This window comes from Laetiporus sulphureus, assembly GCF_001632365.1.
Source record: "Laetiporus sulphureus 93-53 unplaced genomic scaffold LAESUscaffold_17, whole genome shotgun sequence".
Taxonomy (NCBI): domain Eukaryota; kingdom Fungi; phylum Basidiomycota; class Agaricomycetes; order Polyporales; family Laetiporaceae; genus Laetiporus; species Laetiporus sulphureus.
The window spans coordinates 363,091-378,745 of NW_024468526.1; the positions used below are offsets into that span (position 1 = coordinate 363,091).

At 53.2% G+C, this 15,655-nt stretch overlaps 5 protein-coding genes across 5 annotated transcripts; 3 read left to right on the top strand and 2 right to left on the bottom strand.

Moving 5' to 3' along the window:
- Positions 1-513: 513 nt before the first annotated feature.
- On the bottom strand, positions 514-1,204 carry LAESUDRAFT_130824 (uncharacterized protein). The gene has a single exon (XM_040901282.1). It carries the CDS (start codon positions 1,090-1,092, stop codon positions 631-633), a length of 462 nt encoding a protein of 153 aa, XP_040764806.1. The 5' UTR covers positions 1,093-1,204; the 3' UTR covers positions 514-630.
- Positions 1,205-2,549: 1,345 nt separating this feature from the next.
- LAESUDRAFT_749687 (uncharacterized protein) lies at positions 2,550-3,992 on the top strand (the record flags this gene model as incomplete). The annotated part of the gene is made up of 4 exons (XM_040911571.1): positions 2,550-3,096; positions 3,166-3,299; positions 3,567-3,606; positions 3,657-3,992. Exons 1-4 carry the CDS (start codon positions 2,875-2,877, stop codon positions 3,990-3,992), a joined length of 732 nt encoding a protein of 243 aa, XP_040764807.1. The 5' UTR covers positions 2,550-2,874.
- Positions 3,993-6,928: 2,936 nt separating this feature from the next.
- Positions 6,929-8,525, bottom strand: LAESUDRAFT_699456 (uncharacterized protein). The gene is made up of 2 exons (XM_040906384.1): positions 8,357-8,525; positions 6,929-8,296 (listed from the first exon to the last, which is right to left on the bottom strand). Exons 1-2 carry the CDS (start codon positions 8,377-8,379, stop codon positions 7,366-7,368), a joined length of 954 nt encoding a protein of 317 aa, XP_040764808.1. The 5' UTR covers positions 8,380-8,525; the 3' UTR covers positions 6,929-7,365.
- A 2,711-nt stretch (positions 8,526-11,236) lies between these two features.
- Positions 11,237-12,213, top strand: LAESUDRAFT_130938 (uncharacterized protein). The gene is made up of 4 exons (XM_040901283.1): positions 11,237-11,275; positions 11,335-11,727; positions 11,791-12,127; positions 12,197-12,213. Exons 2-4 carry the CDS (start codon positions 11,621-11,623, stop codon positions 12,206-12,208), a joined length of 456 nt encoding a protein of 151 aa, XP_040764809.1. The 5' UTR covers positions 11,237-11,275; positions 11,335-11,620; the 3' UTR covers positions 12,209-12,213.
- Positions 12,214-13,057: 844 nt separating this feature from the next.
- On the top strand, positions 13,058-15,038 carry LAESUDRAFT_713881 (uncharacterized protein; the record flags this gene model as incomplete). Its single annotated transcript, XM_040907023.1, has 4 exons — positions 13,058-13,652; positions 14,042-14,108; positions 14,555-14,591; positions 14,745-15,038. 4 exons carry the CDS (start codon positions 13,058-13,060, stop codon positions 15,036-15,038), a joined length of 993 nt encoding a protein of 330 aa, XP_040764810.1.
- Positions 15,039-15,655: the final 617 nt, after the last annotated feature.

A 15,655-nucleotide genomic window follows, 5' to 3' on the forward strand; every position in this document is an offset into this window, starting at 1 on the left:
TGTTCGCGTATTTCGTCCCGGAGCTTACTACGATCATCATGAAGACAACCGGGTAAGTGTTAGATAAAGCATCTTGAACTGACCATTGAAGGAACAGCGACCATGGAAGATTGCATGCTCGACAGAAACGTTGACAGAACTGCGGGCTCGATCAAGCTTCTCTGACTCAACAGGTAGTCAGTAGCACGTTTATCCAAATCACCCTTGCCAACTCATGATCTGCTGAGACTCCACTCGGACTAGTCGACTCCAGGCTGTCCATAATTGACTCAAGCTGTGCTCTAATCACGAGATGAGCTGATTGACTCACTGACAGGGCGGTAAACTGCAAGCCAAGTTCCAACATACTCTCGCGAGAAGCGCATGACGGAGGACATGCGAACAGCACGTTCGCATGTGCGAGAGCCCAGCGCGCACCACCGATAGTCAACAGCTTCGAATAAAGTAGTATCATGCCCGGCTCGCCTTGGTCTTATGTTAGGTTTGTTGAGTACTCGTAGAAGCAGTATATAGAGTCCACAACCAATCAACTCGGGGATTTCCATCGAAGGATATGCTTTGCAGAGTTCAAGCTAGTCTCTTCGTGCATAGGACGGAAGCCCGTTGTGAGAGCGAAGTCCGTGCATGTCGCTATGAACAGGGACCTGACTTCGCGCAGAACGTAAACAACCAGGCCGATCGGAAGGCACCAGGAATGCTATTAACAGAAAGGGAAAATTCCATCTCGTGGTTCAGGAAGGCTTTGGCGCAGATACTACTCCTGCTGTCGACCCTGAAGAATAATTCGTCCGAATGTGAAAGGATAGATGGGCGATGCGCAGATTCAGTGAGCGTTCGGGACAACCGAGGCAAGGCGTCATCACAGAGGTCTTTCGCTCCTGTCGCGCGTGCATGACAATGAGCTGCCAGGCAGCAGGCTCCAGATGAGAAAGCACGGATACAAGGTGGAGGGGGGCGTCCTGCAGATACAACTCCTCTACCTTTGGAAGGATGATTGCCCGACGCCGGTCGGGGAGGTTCATGAGGCGACTGGGAAGACCGAACGCGGGACTTAGCATTCAGTGCACAATTCAGAACAATGTCCCAGCACATTAAGGGAGAGGTTGGGATGGGTGGGCGAATTGGGCGATAAAAACATGAGAGTCAATTGTCGTGGGTAGGGATGGCGCAGTCCCACGGAATAAATGGACGGGATAGAGTCAACCACTTCAGCGTTGTGAATAGGTGACGAGACGGTGCAAAGCGCCCTTGTATTATGTCATGAGCAGACTGGACTTCGAACCATAGCATCTTCAAAGGCGGCATTGTAAATGCCAATCAACTGGTCGTTTGCCTGTCCAAATCGTAAAGCTCCACATAGCAGATCTGGTTCCGATGAGTTTGCATTTGATCAAGGGTTGGGTTCGTCAGCCAGTAGGCAACGTGAGAAAGACTTGACGAGAATGCGGCTTAGCACGATTGGTGAAACAGAAATGCGGTGAATGGTACCTCAGTCTTCCTAAATTCAGAGTTATGCTGCCGGTTTCGTTCTCCGAATTGGATACCAGCACAGAGAGTTGGCTATAAGATAGAGAAGGAACGCCAGCAATAGCATACATGAGTATGCGTGAGCCCACGTCCGAATGGCGAACGCATACGAAAATTACCATTAATTATTGCGGTAGTCAGCTAATCCTGGTCAGTGATTTCAGCAAGGTAGCTGGCGGAAACCATTGAGCCCATCCATCGGACGCGATTTGATCCAGCCGAGAAACTGACAGACTAGCTTTTCTTCTTGTGAAAGGGTGTCAAAAGTGATCATGATTACGGCGAAGTAGTCTTCTGTGTTCCACGACGAGAGAAGTTCAGAAATTCGAATCAGTGGACACCTGCAGGGTGAGACGTACCTAACACGCAGTGCGAGTGATACAGTGTCTCTCAGGGCTTGATTAGGCCGAAAGGGCAGATTTCAATTATACCTGCAGATTCAATCGGTCAAAACCCTGCTAAGGCACATGATACGAACTCGATGAAGTCGTACATATTCAATCATGCGTGATAATCACGATCACTGTCACTGTACGTGGCCGAAGACCTTCCTCACTATTTTTCAAGTACGGTCATTCTTCAGAGGTGAGTCGGCAAGAGCTGCTGTATCGTTCGGCTTTGATTCTGGAAATGAATGTGCTACGCATACCTTGTTTCATTCGCGATCACGTATAAGAGATCAGATCGATGCCCATAGAAGGTTCCTAAGGCCACAGGACTGGCAAACCTCGCAAAATCCGAGCGACGATGATGAGCGTTGCACCTAAGGTTGAAGATAATAGAGAGTAAAACTAATTGGAGTCAGTAAACCGGTTGAACCAGAGTTGCGCGGTCACGTGGTAGACGCGTTCCATCATCATATCGCCGACCGCGATGCGGGAAAGAGACAGGGCCACCATGAGGGTGTATATCACTCGTTGTCATCATAAATATGAAAATATTCTCGTGGGATCATGAGAAAGTCTAAAAAGGAGAACAAAATACAAGGCTTGCGCACATGAACCCAGATACTGTATTACCGTCCGACCGCGCCGTAATCAAGCATCGAGAATACTTCTGCACTATGATGGAATTTGCTATTCAAATAAAAAAAAAGGCTGTCAGCAATTATTTCGTACCTCATGAGACGTTAAACAGGATCCGTCATGCTGTCGGCTCTAGCCTCTGACCACTACCGCCAACATCGCGTGAGGGTACTAAGATACAACATAAAATAAGTGACCTGATGGGACACAGGAGACTCTGCTGCAAGTGATGTAGAAGCAAAAAATTGCTGACACAGACAATGTGGATTGATTCGTCAGTGGCGGCATTTGCAACCCAATCTACTCCCGCCTGCAGCGGGTCATGCCACACAGTCAAGCAACTTTACCCTTGCGCGTCAGGCCAGCCTTCGGCAAAACCACCGCAGCTCCGCGAATGAGCCTATCAAAATTCAAACATTCAGCATCAAAGTCTCTCCAGATGAGCGAAGGCGATCACAAGACAGAAGAGGAACTTGTTGCCACCATGCACATGGGCCGCAGCGACATCGACCACGCGCTCGGCGACGATCGCAAATCTGAATCGGTAGGCTTCTTTGCCTCTCAGTGACGTGATCTTCATAGTTCCGCAGGAAGCACGGTTCCGTCGATGCAGATCTATATCCAATTCATTATGCGGGAGAAAAGATCGCCTTCGACGCGTTTCCACGAGGCTGGACAGATTCGGTGGAACGATCGAAATGCTGACCGCGTTACTCAGAGTGTCAAGAACTGGAGAGCTCGTCATTCGTGAGTTCAAACTGTTCATTGCTTGAGGTGACGAGAAGACAAACTTACACGACGCTGGCCTAGCATTTTTGACCAGTGACAGCAAGTTGATCACGAGCCACTCATCCGCGTAAACTGATCCAGCCCCACCCTCATTAACGGAGCCTGAAATAGCAATGAGAGTCGCTCATTTCCTTCGGTCTTGATACAGGCAGAGAAATCGTGAACCTAGCAACATGTCGTCGTTCCCTCACTAAGCGAGTCCTAGTTGCACTTCGGCGACTCCAGATTTCGCATTGTGGCGTTGCTAGCGTCTGCACAAATGATGGTGAGTCAACATGATTGCCATATCGACATCATGGATGATCTGGCCAGCAGCATCGCGTGTGTGAACACGAGGAAATGAAGATGAGGACCGAGCAGTGTTCGAAATTGGATCTTGATCAAGGGAGAAATTATGTCCGCGGGGAGATTGCATTAATCGTCCGTGAATGCAACGTGGATTGCACAAACATCGATGACGTTAGGCGAGATCGATTCGCTGCTAAGCGAGTTTGCACAGCTAACCGGCGTTTCCGCCCCAGCGATCCACCGCGGCGGCAAGTCGGCACTCGATTAATTCGTCATCTCAACCTACACCTAGGCGAGCCAACGCGCTCCGCATTAATTGGGCGTCTTCGAGCCGGGAGGGAGAACCGCATGACGAACTACTGACGTAGCGGAAACATGATGGACAATTGGATGCACTAGCTTGCGTGGGTAGAACGTTAGAGATACTGCCTTCTCGTTTTTACGAAAGCCTCGGGTACAGCGGTAATAGACCGGATCCCGACACAGATGTGAGCATCTGAGCAACCCGATTGATCTCGACTTCGAAGCGGGACCGTGAGCAGGAGACACACTAGGCTCGACTATACCGTAATCTGCCAGGGGGAGCCAGTGTTGCCTGGTGTCTACAAGATTCTGCGCATCAGCCTCTTAGCTGTGAGGCCGCCGTTATAGTGATGCGCAGATAATCAGCTCCTCGTACGCCCCAAGGAGAATACAATACAATATGGTTGGATCGCACGAGGTGGAGGCATGTTGCGGAAGCACAGGGCTCCAAACTCCATGCCATCAGATCGCGTGGGACAAATACCATCAATGCCTCGCATCGCGATGGCTTGCTGCTATTGCATGTGCGCCGGACGTCAGACGATCCCTCCCCTCAATATTTGAAAATGAAGATTAGCAACGTAAGGCAGGAGTGCAGCAGAGCCCAGACATAGACTCACCGCGTGCAGCTCCATAGCGCTCCCAGCATCGGATCGGACGGACCATGGGACCACATGCTTGTCCGTTGTCAAGGCAGCTGAAGCACTCGCAACACCAACTTGGAAACTCAAAGGCTATGATCGCGCGCGAGGGGGAAGCGGCGACCCTGAATGCGCATCTAAATAGCAGACATCGCTAATTTCGGTAAGGTGCTTGCAGATCGCGCCTTGAAGTTCCCCGGTGAAACCATGACCTAGGCCTACGACACCCGAAGCGGGAAAGGCTTGCGCGCATCCTAGGAACGAAGCGCTAAAAGCAGAACTTCGAGTCCAGATGAGGGTCTAAAGCATATCTGCAGCGTCTGCATCAGACATCGAATAGTAAACGGAGGATTTGTTGAACACACGGCCCTGCCTCGTGCATATCGAACGTCTGTTTTTACTGCCCATACCGGGCACTTACTCCCACACTGTGGCACACACCCACATAGAAGCAGGCGATCCATCATGTGCTGCGAAGTATGCCAGATTGATATTCTTCCTTCTCCTTGTTCAGACGCACAGCACACCTGCTACATATCAGCATCACGACTCCCCGCACAAGCATGGATCTCAAACCATCAGCGCCCAAATCGAAGACCTACTCAGAACAGCGTACCTCTCTAGCTAATTATACTGCATCCCTGGATCCTCCGAACGCGCGACCCCGCAGAACGGTTCTTGCCTATCGCACCGCAAGGAGCTGGACCATACCGCGAGAAACGCACACCGGGCTGTCCGCATGCCTACACGCAGTTGCCAATGTGAGATTGCAGAAACATATGGCTCCTTGCCAGCCGGCCCACTGGGAAGCGTGGACGGGGCACCGCTCGGAATTCGACCCTGAATACACATCTAGATCGAGGAGCGGAAACTGCTCGCAGGGGGCCCAGTATTTGAGGATCTCAAGGCGGATCTTGCTGATGCAGGCACGATGTCCAGGTTCCTGAGTCCTATGCACTACGCACAGAAGACGTTCTAGAGTGCTGCAAGCCAACCGGGCTTCGCGGTGTCTCAGATGCTTGGCCTGGCCGAAATTCCAGGCCCTGGGGCGATAGTTCGGTGCGGATGCAGAGCCACTAGGGTTCCTGTCAGCGGGATGGACACACGTTGAGAGAACAGCTTCCGATTCGAGTGTATTAGGTTGAGGCTAACTTCCCCCGTAGAGCGAGCCCATTGCATTGAGAGCGGGTTCCTGAGACACGAGAAGAACGTTATGAAGACCAATCCTCTGAACGAATGCGAACGGACATCACTGTTCGATGAGCCGTTAGCTTGGGTTCGAGACGCATTGATGATTGGAGAGTTTGTATGTAGGCGCGCACACGACCAGACAGGACGTGCCGAGACCGACAGCTTCGACGCCTCGTGTTGCCCGAGATAATCACGAGAACTCTCCCGTGCCAACCAGTGCTCTAGCGCCTTTTGCGGCCAGAGAGAAGCAAGACGCGGTATTCGTACATGTCGAGATGTTTCGTTGAGAAGATATACATGAACCATGGCGACTGCCTTGTCGGACGATCGCGACGAGATCACCAGTGTCGCAATACTTTGCGGACGGGCCGTACAAATGAGGTGTTGTGCTTGACCCAGTCTGACCGTATTTGTCATCTTTATAGTTTCACGTTCCAGGCGAAAGCACTCCAGATACCCAGGAAGATGGTCCGCTAATTTTATAACCAGGAAGATCGCTGCACGATACATTAGTAGATACTACTCGTCTGACGAGCTATTAGGAGCGCCAGCCAACTACAGGAGGTCTCAAATGTAATGACAGTTGTGTTTTGTCGATGCATCGATTCAAGCTTTGTCTTGCCTAGGCAGACTACATAGTAAGTCTCCCTAGTTCAATGAGGAGAGAGAGGTGAGGAGATATAAATATAACGTCTGCGCGCCTGTCAGACTATAGTCTAAATATGCATACAAAGTTAACTTTATTACAAATGTACATTTATAACCTCACAGCACCAATTCTCATTGGAGGAAAGGCATCGTAATTGAATAAAATGATTCAGTCTTTCCCATCGAGTGACTAAATTTTGGAGAAAACAATCCAAATATAAATGCTCACGATACTTTGAACGCGATCTTCAGACGCAAAGCTAGTAAGACGAGATCCGATCGACGTGTCTCGGAGATGAAATCATTTATATAACTTCAAAGGCGCGTCTTAGTGTATTATGACTAATTCAACAGCATTCAACCTTCCGAGCAACCTTCCGACACTCGTTGCGCTTTAGCGTAGCTATACCATTAGCATATACATATGTGATGAATTTCTGGAGCTGAGAGGAGCATGAGAGTGCATGTCGACACCGGAAGATATGGCGGAAGGTTGCTCGGAAGATTGAATCGGAGGCGGGCACGACGCGTCCAATCAAGAAAGTGATGACGTAACGTTACATTTGGGGTCTACTGTAATGACATAATCGATCCAGGGACCCACGACACAGTGGTGAAGGCATATATAGCTTTTATCGAAAGCCTATACAGGTAGTACAGTATGCATACGTATGAACGACATGTTACATGGCATGGGTTGGGAGGTTGGCTATTACACACTACAAATCAGACTGGGCAATACAGGTAGGGAAGAGAGATCTACGAGGGTATAGAACGGGGAGGGGGATACAACACACGTAACACCAGGAACCTAAGGAGACGGGGATCGAATAGCGTAGGAATAAAGACACAGTCCGCGCGATCGCCTGAAGTGGCGACGCGCGTATCGGCGGGAGTGCTCGTCGGTGGAGTGCATAATGATTATTAATAATGAATAAGTTGATGACGGTCGCTCACGCGAGTGCGACCTGCAGCGACCAGACCTCGCCGAGACCTTTGCCCTTGAGCGGCGGGCCGCCCATGACGATCGCGAGCCCAACAAACCTCCGCGCCTCCATCAAGAAGTCCACCCGCTTGACGCCCTTGCTCTTCTCGATCATGCGCGTGCGCTCGTCGGGGGCGATGCGGCAGCGCGTGTGGTACGCAGCGTGCACGCGCTCGCGGACCTCGTGCGGGAGGTAGTTGAGCTCGACGTCGGAGACGGCGAGGCGGAGCGTGCGGTAGACGGTGCCGAGGACGTCGCCGACGGTGATGCACTGCGGGCGCGGAGAGAGTGCGGACGCGGGCGCGGGCGTGACGGTGATCGACCATGGGAGGAGGTCGCAGATGATGGTGAGCGAGGGCAGTGGGGGTTGCGTCGCGGGCGCGGCGAGGAGCGCGGGTGGGAGGGGCTGGGCGGTGCTCGGGTCGTATGCCGCAGCGGGGTGCTGGACCATGTCCCAGATGAGCGCGGCATTGGGGGTGACGAGCGCGGGGTGGATGCGGACGTGGGCAGACGCGTACGGGACGGAGGCGAAGGAAGCGGGGGAGTCGAGGAACTGTTGCACGGGGTACAGAGGCGACTGCGCGAACTGCGGCGGCGTGTTCGGGCCCGCGGACGAGGGCAGCGAGGTGTCGGAGAAGGAAGGCGACGGCGTCGCGGTGGGGAGGTCGAAGTGAACACGCTTGGTGGTGCTCGGCATGGCGATTTGCACTGTGGGTGATGCGTATGCGGGCGGTGCGTATCGGGGTGATGCGTATGTGGGTGATGCGTATGCGGGTGGATAGTACAGAACGCTTCGCGAGGGGCTTAAGAAGAAAGTGGGGAGGGCGTCGGGGGAAAAGCCTGCATGGTCTTTTATGTAGAAAGGATGCGGTACAGAATGCACGAGCGCGGGTGCGGCACTGCGCAGATGTCAGATTGTACGCACAGCCTGTTCGGGCGAGGGGAATGTGCTCGCTCACCTAGGCAACTCGGGCGGCGGCATATTTGCGTATTTTTCAGAATTGGACTAGCCGGGAAAGAGGAGGAGCAGGAGCTCCGAGAAGTTGACTCATAGCAGATGCTCACGCGTGACGAGAAGACGTTTCGAGCAAGACGTGGGACGGCGGTCGAAGAGAGAAACACGTCAACGCGCGAACACCATCCCAGGCTTCATCGGTCGTCACGCTGCCGTGGAACTCTCCGGGGTCCCGCGTTGACCTGGACGTGACCCGTGCGTGACCGTGTCGCCATCGTCATCCGCCTCGTGCGCGGCGACCAACCCTTGAAACGCCTTGCTGTTGTTCTTCTTCTTTCCCGTTGTTCATCTTTCGATTGTGTCTCTATGCGCGGTGCTTATATGCTGCAGTCAACACAGCAAGGAGCTGCTCCTCATCACCAAGGAGTGGGTGGTCATCACGCTATCGCTGGACCAGCTCGTCTCAGGCCGTTCCCTCTCAACTCCTTGCCAGCGATCAAGCTGCGATCTTGTTGTTATCACAATGCTTGCTCTCAGCAGTTACTCCCATAGTGGAAGCGGAGATCATGGGTGATATCGGTGAGTCACACCGATCATGATGAGAGCTTTCGTGAGACTGAACAGTGCCAGCTCATCGCCGTCACACGTCTCTATTGCGATGGTTGACGGATCCTCACTTGAGGGTTCACAACTAGCGTGTTGATGCGCAACAGAGCTCTGTAGCCAGCCCCGAGATCGGGGACTATCGCGAAGGATGAAGTCGTTTGCACTCCCGGCACGTAGCCAGACGAAGCTACGAATGGACTGCTAGCCTAGTGACCTTCCTCTAACTCCTAGAACATTCCGTGTTCTGCTTTCCATCCTGCAGCTTTGCTGGTTACGCACCTACGAAGCCAGTACCTCGCTCCGCATCCTAACTGAACCTTGCCCAGGCATCGTCTTGACACTCTCCTTCGCCTCTCCAACGGCTTTCGCGCACCAAGTACACATTAGGACCCCAAATCACCCGCATATAGTCGACCATTCTCCTCTCCTCACACCTGTGACGACATGTCAAACCTTTCGGCATCACAAGTCAATTCCAGTGATCCCCCGCGCTCCCTTTGACGTGGCGGTGTGCACCAAGACCCCGAGCCTTCCATCATCGATTCAGTTCGGTCTAGATTTTGGACAGCCTGCAATTCTGTCGGACGCCGTTCAGCTACAAGAGCAACACCGCTATCAGTGCCTGCCGTTCCGATGCGCTGGATATACATCCGTTTTGACCGGCCTCCAGACAGTGCCACTAGGTCTTGGTGCACACATTTGCATTTTGCTTACGATGTGAGGTCCACAGGCCTGTGTCCGTGGGATGTGTGTGGTTCAGGAACTACTTCTGGCAGGAGGCTGCGCCCACCGAGGCGCTCACGCAACACACCCCGTTACACTGCCGCGACAAGTTCCAAGCATCGCCCGTGGCTGTGGGCCTCGACCGGATGAGCGCAGCACTCAATAAACTACATTGGTTCCCTCAGTCCTTACTCAGCCATCTCGATGCTCGCTCCATCAGGCTACATTGCTTGATGCTGGTTGTGTCGATTGGGCTATTCGTCGTGCAATTCAATGCTCCGACTCCCGATGATGCGACGGCGTGATTTGCTCCGGGTCGTGATGGTACGAACCCCAGCGACGATCGACTGTCCAATACTAGACTGGTGGCGTTCCGCGGCGCGTGCGCTGTAACGGTCGTTCGTTGCCGCTGAGACGGATCGTCAAATCCGGTGTTGCTCCACAGAGCAAAGTTCATCAATATCACTGATTGACCATCTTCCAGGCCATCTCTGCGGTATTATCGACAGGTGAGACCGCAGTGCGCCGGAACACAATGGTGTTCCCGACAAAAGTTGCTTAATTCGGAAGTCTTGCTTCCATCTTGCGCGGGTCCGCTCCGGTATGCCTGATTGGGCTCAGAAACCGATGTGTTTCAAGAACTGGTGTTGTGGTTTTGTTAGGCTGTGGTCAAGGGGCGCGGTCTGTGGTCACCAGGTGAGTTGATCTGGGGGTTAAGGCCTTGCCTTGGAGATCGTCGTCAATTCAGTCGTGCGCGGCTTTGTTTCAGACTTTCACTGCCATCGGGATGAATGCAATGGAACATGCCGAGAACGAGATCGCGATGTAATGTCACGCTCAGCAGCGCGCGGATGTCCTTCGTACACCGCGCTCGGCCCCATTTTGTCACAGAGCGTTCAATGTCTGCGACGGCGTGGAAGTCCCTGCGGATGCGTGGGAAAGTGAGTGTTGCGATTATGAACTCTAAAAGTGATAGATTAATCCTCATCGCAGCTCATTCATGTCGGCCATCAGTTTCCAATCAACCGTTCCGTGACAGCTGCGCGATTCGTTTGAGACTGTATGCTGACACCCACGAAGAAGCACCGAGACACGCAAGCGTTCCCAGGAGCTTCTGCACAGAGGCAGCCAAGTATGTCCAGCTGGCTTGGAACGGAACTGACGTGGCGGGCCGGGTAGGCATGATTGCGCCGCGCTCTGCCCGCTTTGCACCCGTCGGGCTGGCGCTTGGAGCAATGCGCGTGTAGCTGCGCGAGCTAACGTGTATTCAATACCACACTCGGGCGTCTATACGACCCTGATCGGAGATGCGCGGAAAGATCGAGGAGGGCGGCGAAGCCCACGCTGCCTGCACGCGCGGCAAGTATTGTGTGGAGGCTCTAAATTCGACGGCGGACAAGCGGCGCGTTGTATACAGACAGTTGTGGATGACGTCTTGTCTGATGATCATTTGCGACGTGAATGACGATCGCCCTCGGCGAGGGTAGGCTGCCCTTTATTTCGGTGGGCTTGTCCGAGAAGGCGAGTGTCGGCTACACGCTGCGATGAGTTCATCAGCCCCGCCAACAAGACACGTTCAGTCAGCGATTAGATTGTGAGTTTTGGAGTCTTGTGCGGCTGTATGTATGCGCTCATGCGAGCACTGACATGCAGGGAATGCGGGGATGCTGCGGAGCGCGGGCGTTCGGAGAGAGTGTGTGGTGAAGTGGCGGCCATCCGCTACGTCTCGACCTCAGGCTTGAACTCGCTTCTGATGCTGACGCGTGTTCGTTGGACCAGGTCTCTGGCCGGCATGAGCACTTTCTGCTGCGCCATATGCATGCCCGCGACAAATCGGCGAGAAGGCTGACATTCACCGACACCGATTTGGGAGACGACTTGACGCGGGCTAGAGTGACATCGGCATCGACTAGCCTGCTGATTGGAGGCCACATCCTCGATGGATTCCCTATATGCTCCAGTTCGTATATCGCTGCGGCTATGTTTTCTCTGGATTTCTTCTGCCTTGGTCTCAATTTCATACGAGTGGAGCATCGTGTACGTTAGGTATGTTTTATCCTCACCGCAGACCAATCTGAGGCTCGGGCTAATTGCCCCGTTTTCTGGTAGACGGTGTGGCGATCTTTTAATTCGTCTTTGGCCTCGGCGAAATACGCCGTCTGACGCTTGGGAGATTGCGGCCTGTAAACAGCGTTGCGACTCGTTCCTGTGTCTGCAAGAGCTTCTCATATCCCCGGTCACGTCCATATCTGGCTTTCTCAGCTCTCGAAGCTGGCTGAGCGCCCGTCCCCCGGACGTGTATTGGGCTTCGAATATTGAGGCTGCAGGACCAAATAAGCAGGTGCGGTGTCCTCTCAGTTCTCTCTTTGTTCAATATTCTAGCGGCACGTTGCAAAAGCCCTGCGGTAGCCGGAGGCGGACGGCGATGGACCCACAAGTGGTAACCGTGAGTAGCTTCGTCTCGATTAGGCCAAATGCTATCGTTGCCTGATAACGCAAAACGCCCTCAATGCAGCGAGCGTACTAGCCGCACGGCAAGCGTCATTCTATTGAGGGCTTTGCCCCTTCTCCATCAATTTCCCCGGCCTTCAAGGCCTGGTTCCTAGGCATGCCGCTGGCTCATCGGACGGTGTGCGAAGCAGCCGTTAATCTTGATCGTGCATCTCGCCATGCCGTTTGTGCCATGCAGTTATCGTCAGATCGTTCGTATGTGCACGTCTCCATCCCTCACAGCAATAGCCTTCCGTGATGATCGATCAGCCTCTTCTCAATAATTCGATGTTTCACTTCACAGGTGGTGTTTGCCTCCTGATGACTCGGATGGCAAAGGCCGGCGCCTGCTTGACGTGGGGGAAGTCTTCGTTCTTCGGCTATCGGGTCTCCGCAATGGAACGTACCGGGCCGTCGGTGCCATCCTGCGAGGCGAGTAGACGCCGAGGCTGTGATGATAATCGGGCGCGCACAGGACGGGGCACACGAGACGCGCTAAACTCTCCTCCATAACAACATGTACTCCGCCACAAAGGGTCCCGGAGAAGCCACGATGTGGTTTGCTCCACAGCCCTCCTTGTGAGGCTGACGAGAAATCCGGCGCAGCGGACTTCTCCGATTACGTGCCTGTGCAATGCAATCCGTAACCTCGGTACCCTACTATATTGGGTGTGCGCGTCGCTGCCGTCCGCGCTTGAGTCATGCCAAACCACACTTCCTCAGCTCAGGCGGATGCGCGTGAATTTGCGGGCTGTGCTCAGGGGAGGCTGACGCATATAAGCACGGCCTGTGCACTGCTTCCCTTGCCCAGCCTCCCCCATCCAGCGCAAGGATACCCCACAGCCATACCCCCGCGCTCATTACGACACTTTAACGACTTATCACGATGCAGTTCGCGCAGCCCACCAGGGGATACTACCTTAATCGCGCCGACGATCGTCGGTCCTCTTCTCCCTCCTCCAGCGGCAGCTCGTCGGGGCCGCGCACACCCCAGACGTATTACCACTCCCGCATTATCCCGCTGCCGCCGGTGACGCCACACCACACATTCGTACAACTTCCTCTTTCCCCGCCACCTTCTCCTGTCTGTGTAACGCCGCAGGTAGAGATTTCGCGATTCTTCGAAGCAAAGCCGGGGCAGCCTTCTCGCATTAAGTGGAACATTACCCAGGATCCGAGGAAGTACGCGTTCGACCGCAAATACGGCAGGCCGTTGTCGCCTGAGCAGCTCGCGGAGCCTGCTACTATGCCATCATACCCCTTATTGGCCATCTCCATTGCCGACCTTGAATACCCTTTCACCATCGATGTCAGCGCATCGACCCCTTACTCAGAGGTGACGGTCGAGAACGTATTGATGGCTATCTACAACGATGTGCGCCGGCGTGTGTCGTCGAGAGAACTAAAGGAGGTGGGGTTGGATGACAGGACGAGGGAGCAAATCGAGGTCTTCTGTCGCCGCCGGATGGGCGCGACGCCAGGTGGGATGGATATGCGGAGGATCAATGTGCTGATGAGTCAGCATTTGTTCTGCGGGATGACCTTATCGAGGACGGGGTACGGGCTGGAACTGCAATTGGGCCCTGTGTGAATGGGCGTCAGCCCGACATTCAGCGGCTCGCATCGTCCAACATACCCTGTCGCCTAACGCACTGGCTGCGTTATAACGAATACTCATTGATCGATGGTCTCTCCATCTCACTTTCCTTCATCATCATTATCATGTTCCGCACTGGACAGAGTCGCATAAGTGCTTCCATCGTATTTTGTTAGCCTTTGTATCTTTAGTTATTTCTTCTTTCCTCATCCCCACACACAGCAGGCTTTCTGTAATTTGTCGCATTTTTGCCAATAACATAATGTACACCAGCTGGTCGAATGGTACTCGTTCACAAGTCCGTCAGAGTGGCCTTCCAGCATTCGGGCAACCATATATGGTAAGTATTGTGGATTGTGTATGGTTACCTTCAGCCACCCGAGCTGCCAAACTCCATCGATAGTGGAAGCGATTTCCTGCTTCCGACTTACGACGACGTTTCTGCGAACTCTACCCACCTCGACATGCCTTTTCTAAGCTGTTGCTCATTGGAACGTTGCATTATCACCGCAGTTGACCGTACCCGCAAACAAAGAGTGTCCCATCCCCGCAGCGCATTGTCAAAAATGACCTAGGTTCATCGGAGGCGGACCTCCAGGATCGTAGCTGCCGGTCAAAGCTAGAAAAACCTACGTAGCAAGTATATCGACGATGCGGGCACCTGTGCGAATGTCGTACTGTTCGGTGAGAGCCACGTTTGGAGTACAGCCTTGAAGGATGCATGTCATTCAAGCAAACACATTGTGCCGGCGATTCTAGAACCGACCTCGTAATACTCGGCTGTAGGTCTGCTATCGGGAAGGTAGATGTAACTCAAACGTATGTGCGTGTTTGCATCCGGCTCGGTCGTATTATCGCGCAACTGGGCAGTGCGCAGTAATGTGGGCCTCCCACGAAACCCAGCGACTTCTTGAGTACGTACTAGCATATTTGGTCTATTCATTCAATTTCACATATCTGTTTATCTTTATCTTAGCCATTCACAAGGCGATGCATCCCGAACGAAGCTCTCTGCGGTGGCAGTACCTCGCTGGTCCTTGTGCTTCAGGCTACACTCTGCGATTGTTTGCTATCTAACCTCACTTTTCCTTCTATCATGCATGTCCTACTTGACACACCACCTCGACTCGGCCTTTTAGAAGGCTATACACTATGGGCGCTATTATGCGCGGTGCTGTTGGTCCCTGGTCAGAGCGTGAAAGGTCATCCTGCTGGAGTCTCGCTCAATACGCTTGGACGTTCTGTTTCATGTTTCGAGTTTGGCGCTTGATGGAATTAAATACTCACGCATGAGCGTTAAATTGGCCCACTCTCATTCCTCAAACGCAAAATAATCAACGACTGTATGCTGTTTCCGCTCATTCAAGAATTCAATTGCGTATGTCCCATAATTATGAGTATGCATGCTGATATCACGCAAAATATAGTCTGGTAGGCTGTGCGTATCGAGGGCAAGTATGAGGCGGTGTGGATGATCATCGCCACTGCGAATAATATGGCGTCTGCCGGGACGTCAAGCTTTGACAGGTTTCTCACATGTCGCTGACTATGTGCATTCCTCATTCCCCTTTGCGCCTCGCACAGTCAAGGCTCGGTTGCATGTGCTAGTCCTCGAACGCTCAGGTGTCAATGAGCTAAAGTCTGTCTACACTGATGTCTGAGTGCTGTTGGCGCCTGCCCCCACAATCTAGACGTGCGGTGTTGCTCAGAAGCCTCCACCCATTCGGCCGGGATCAGTCAGCGATGCTATCCTAATATGTCAAGCCCACGCAATCGATTGTACTCCCTATGTGACAGCGTGTCTCAGATACTACTACGCTCCTTGCCTTGGTTCTAGAAATTCCTTGCCTTGCCTGAGTCAGACGGCTGCCGATGCACAGCAACGGC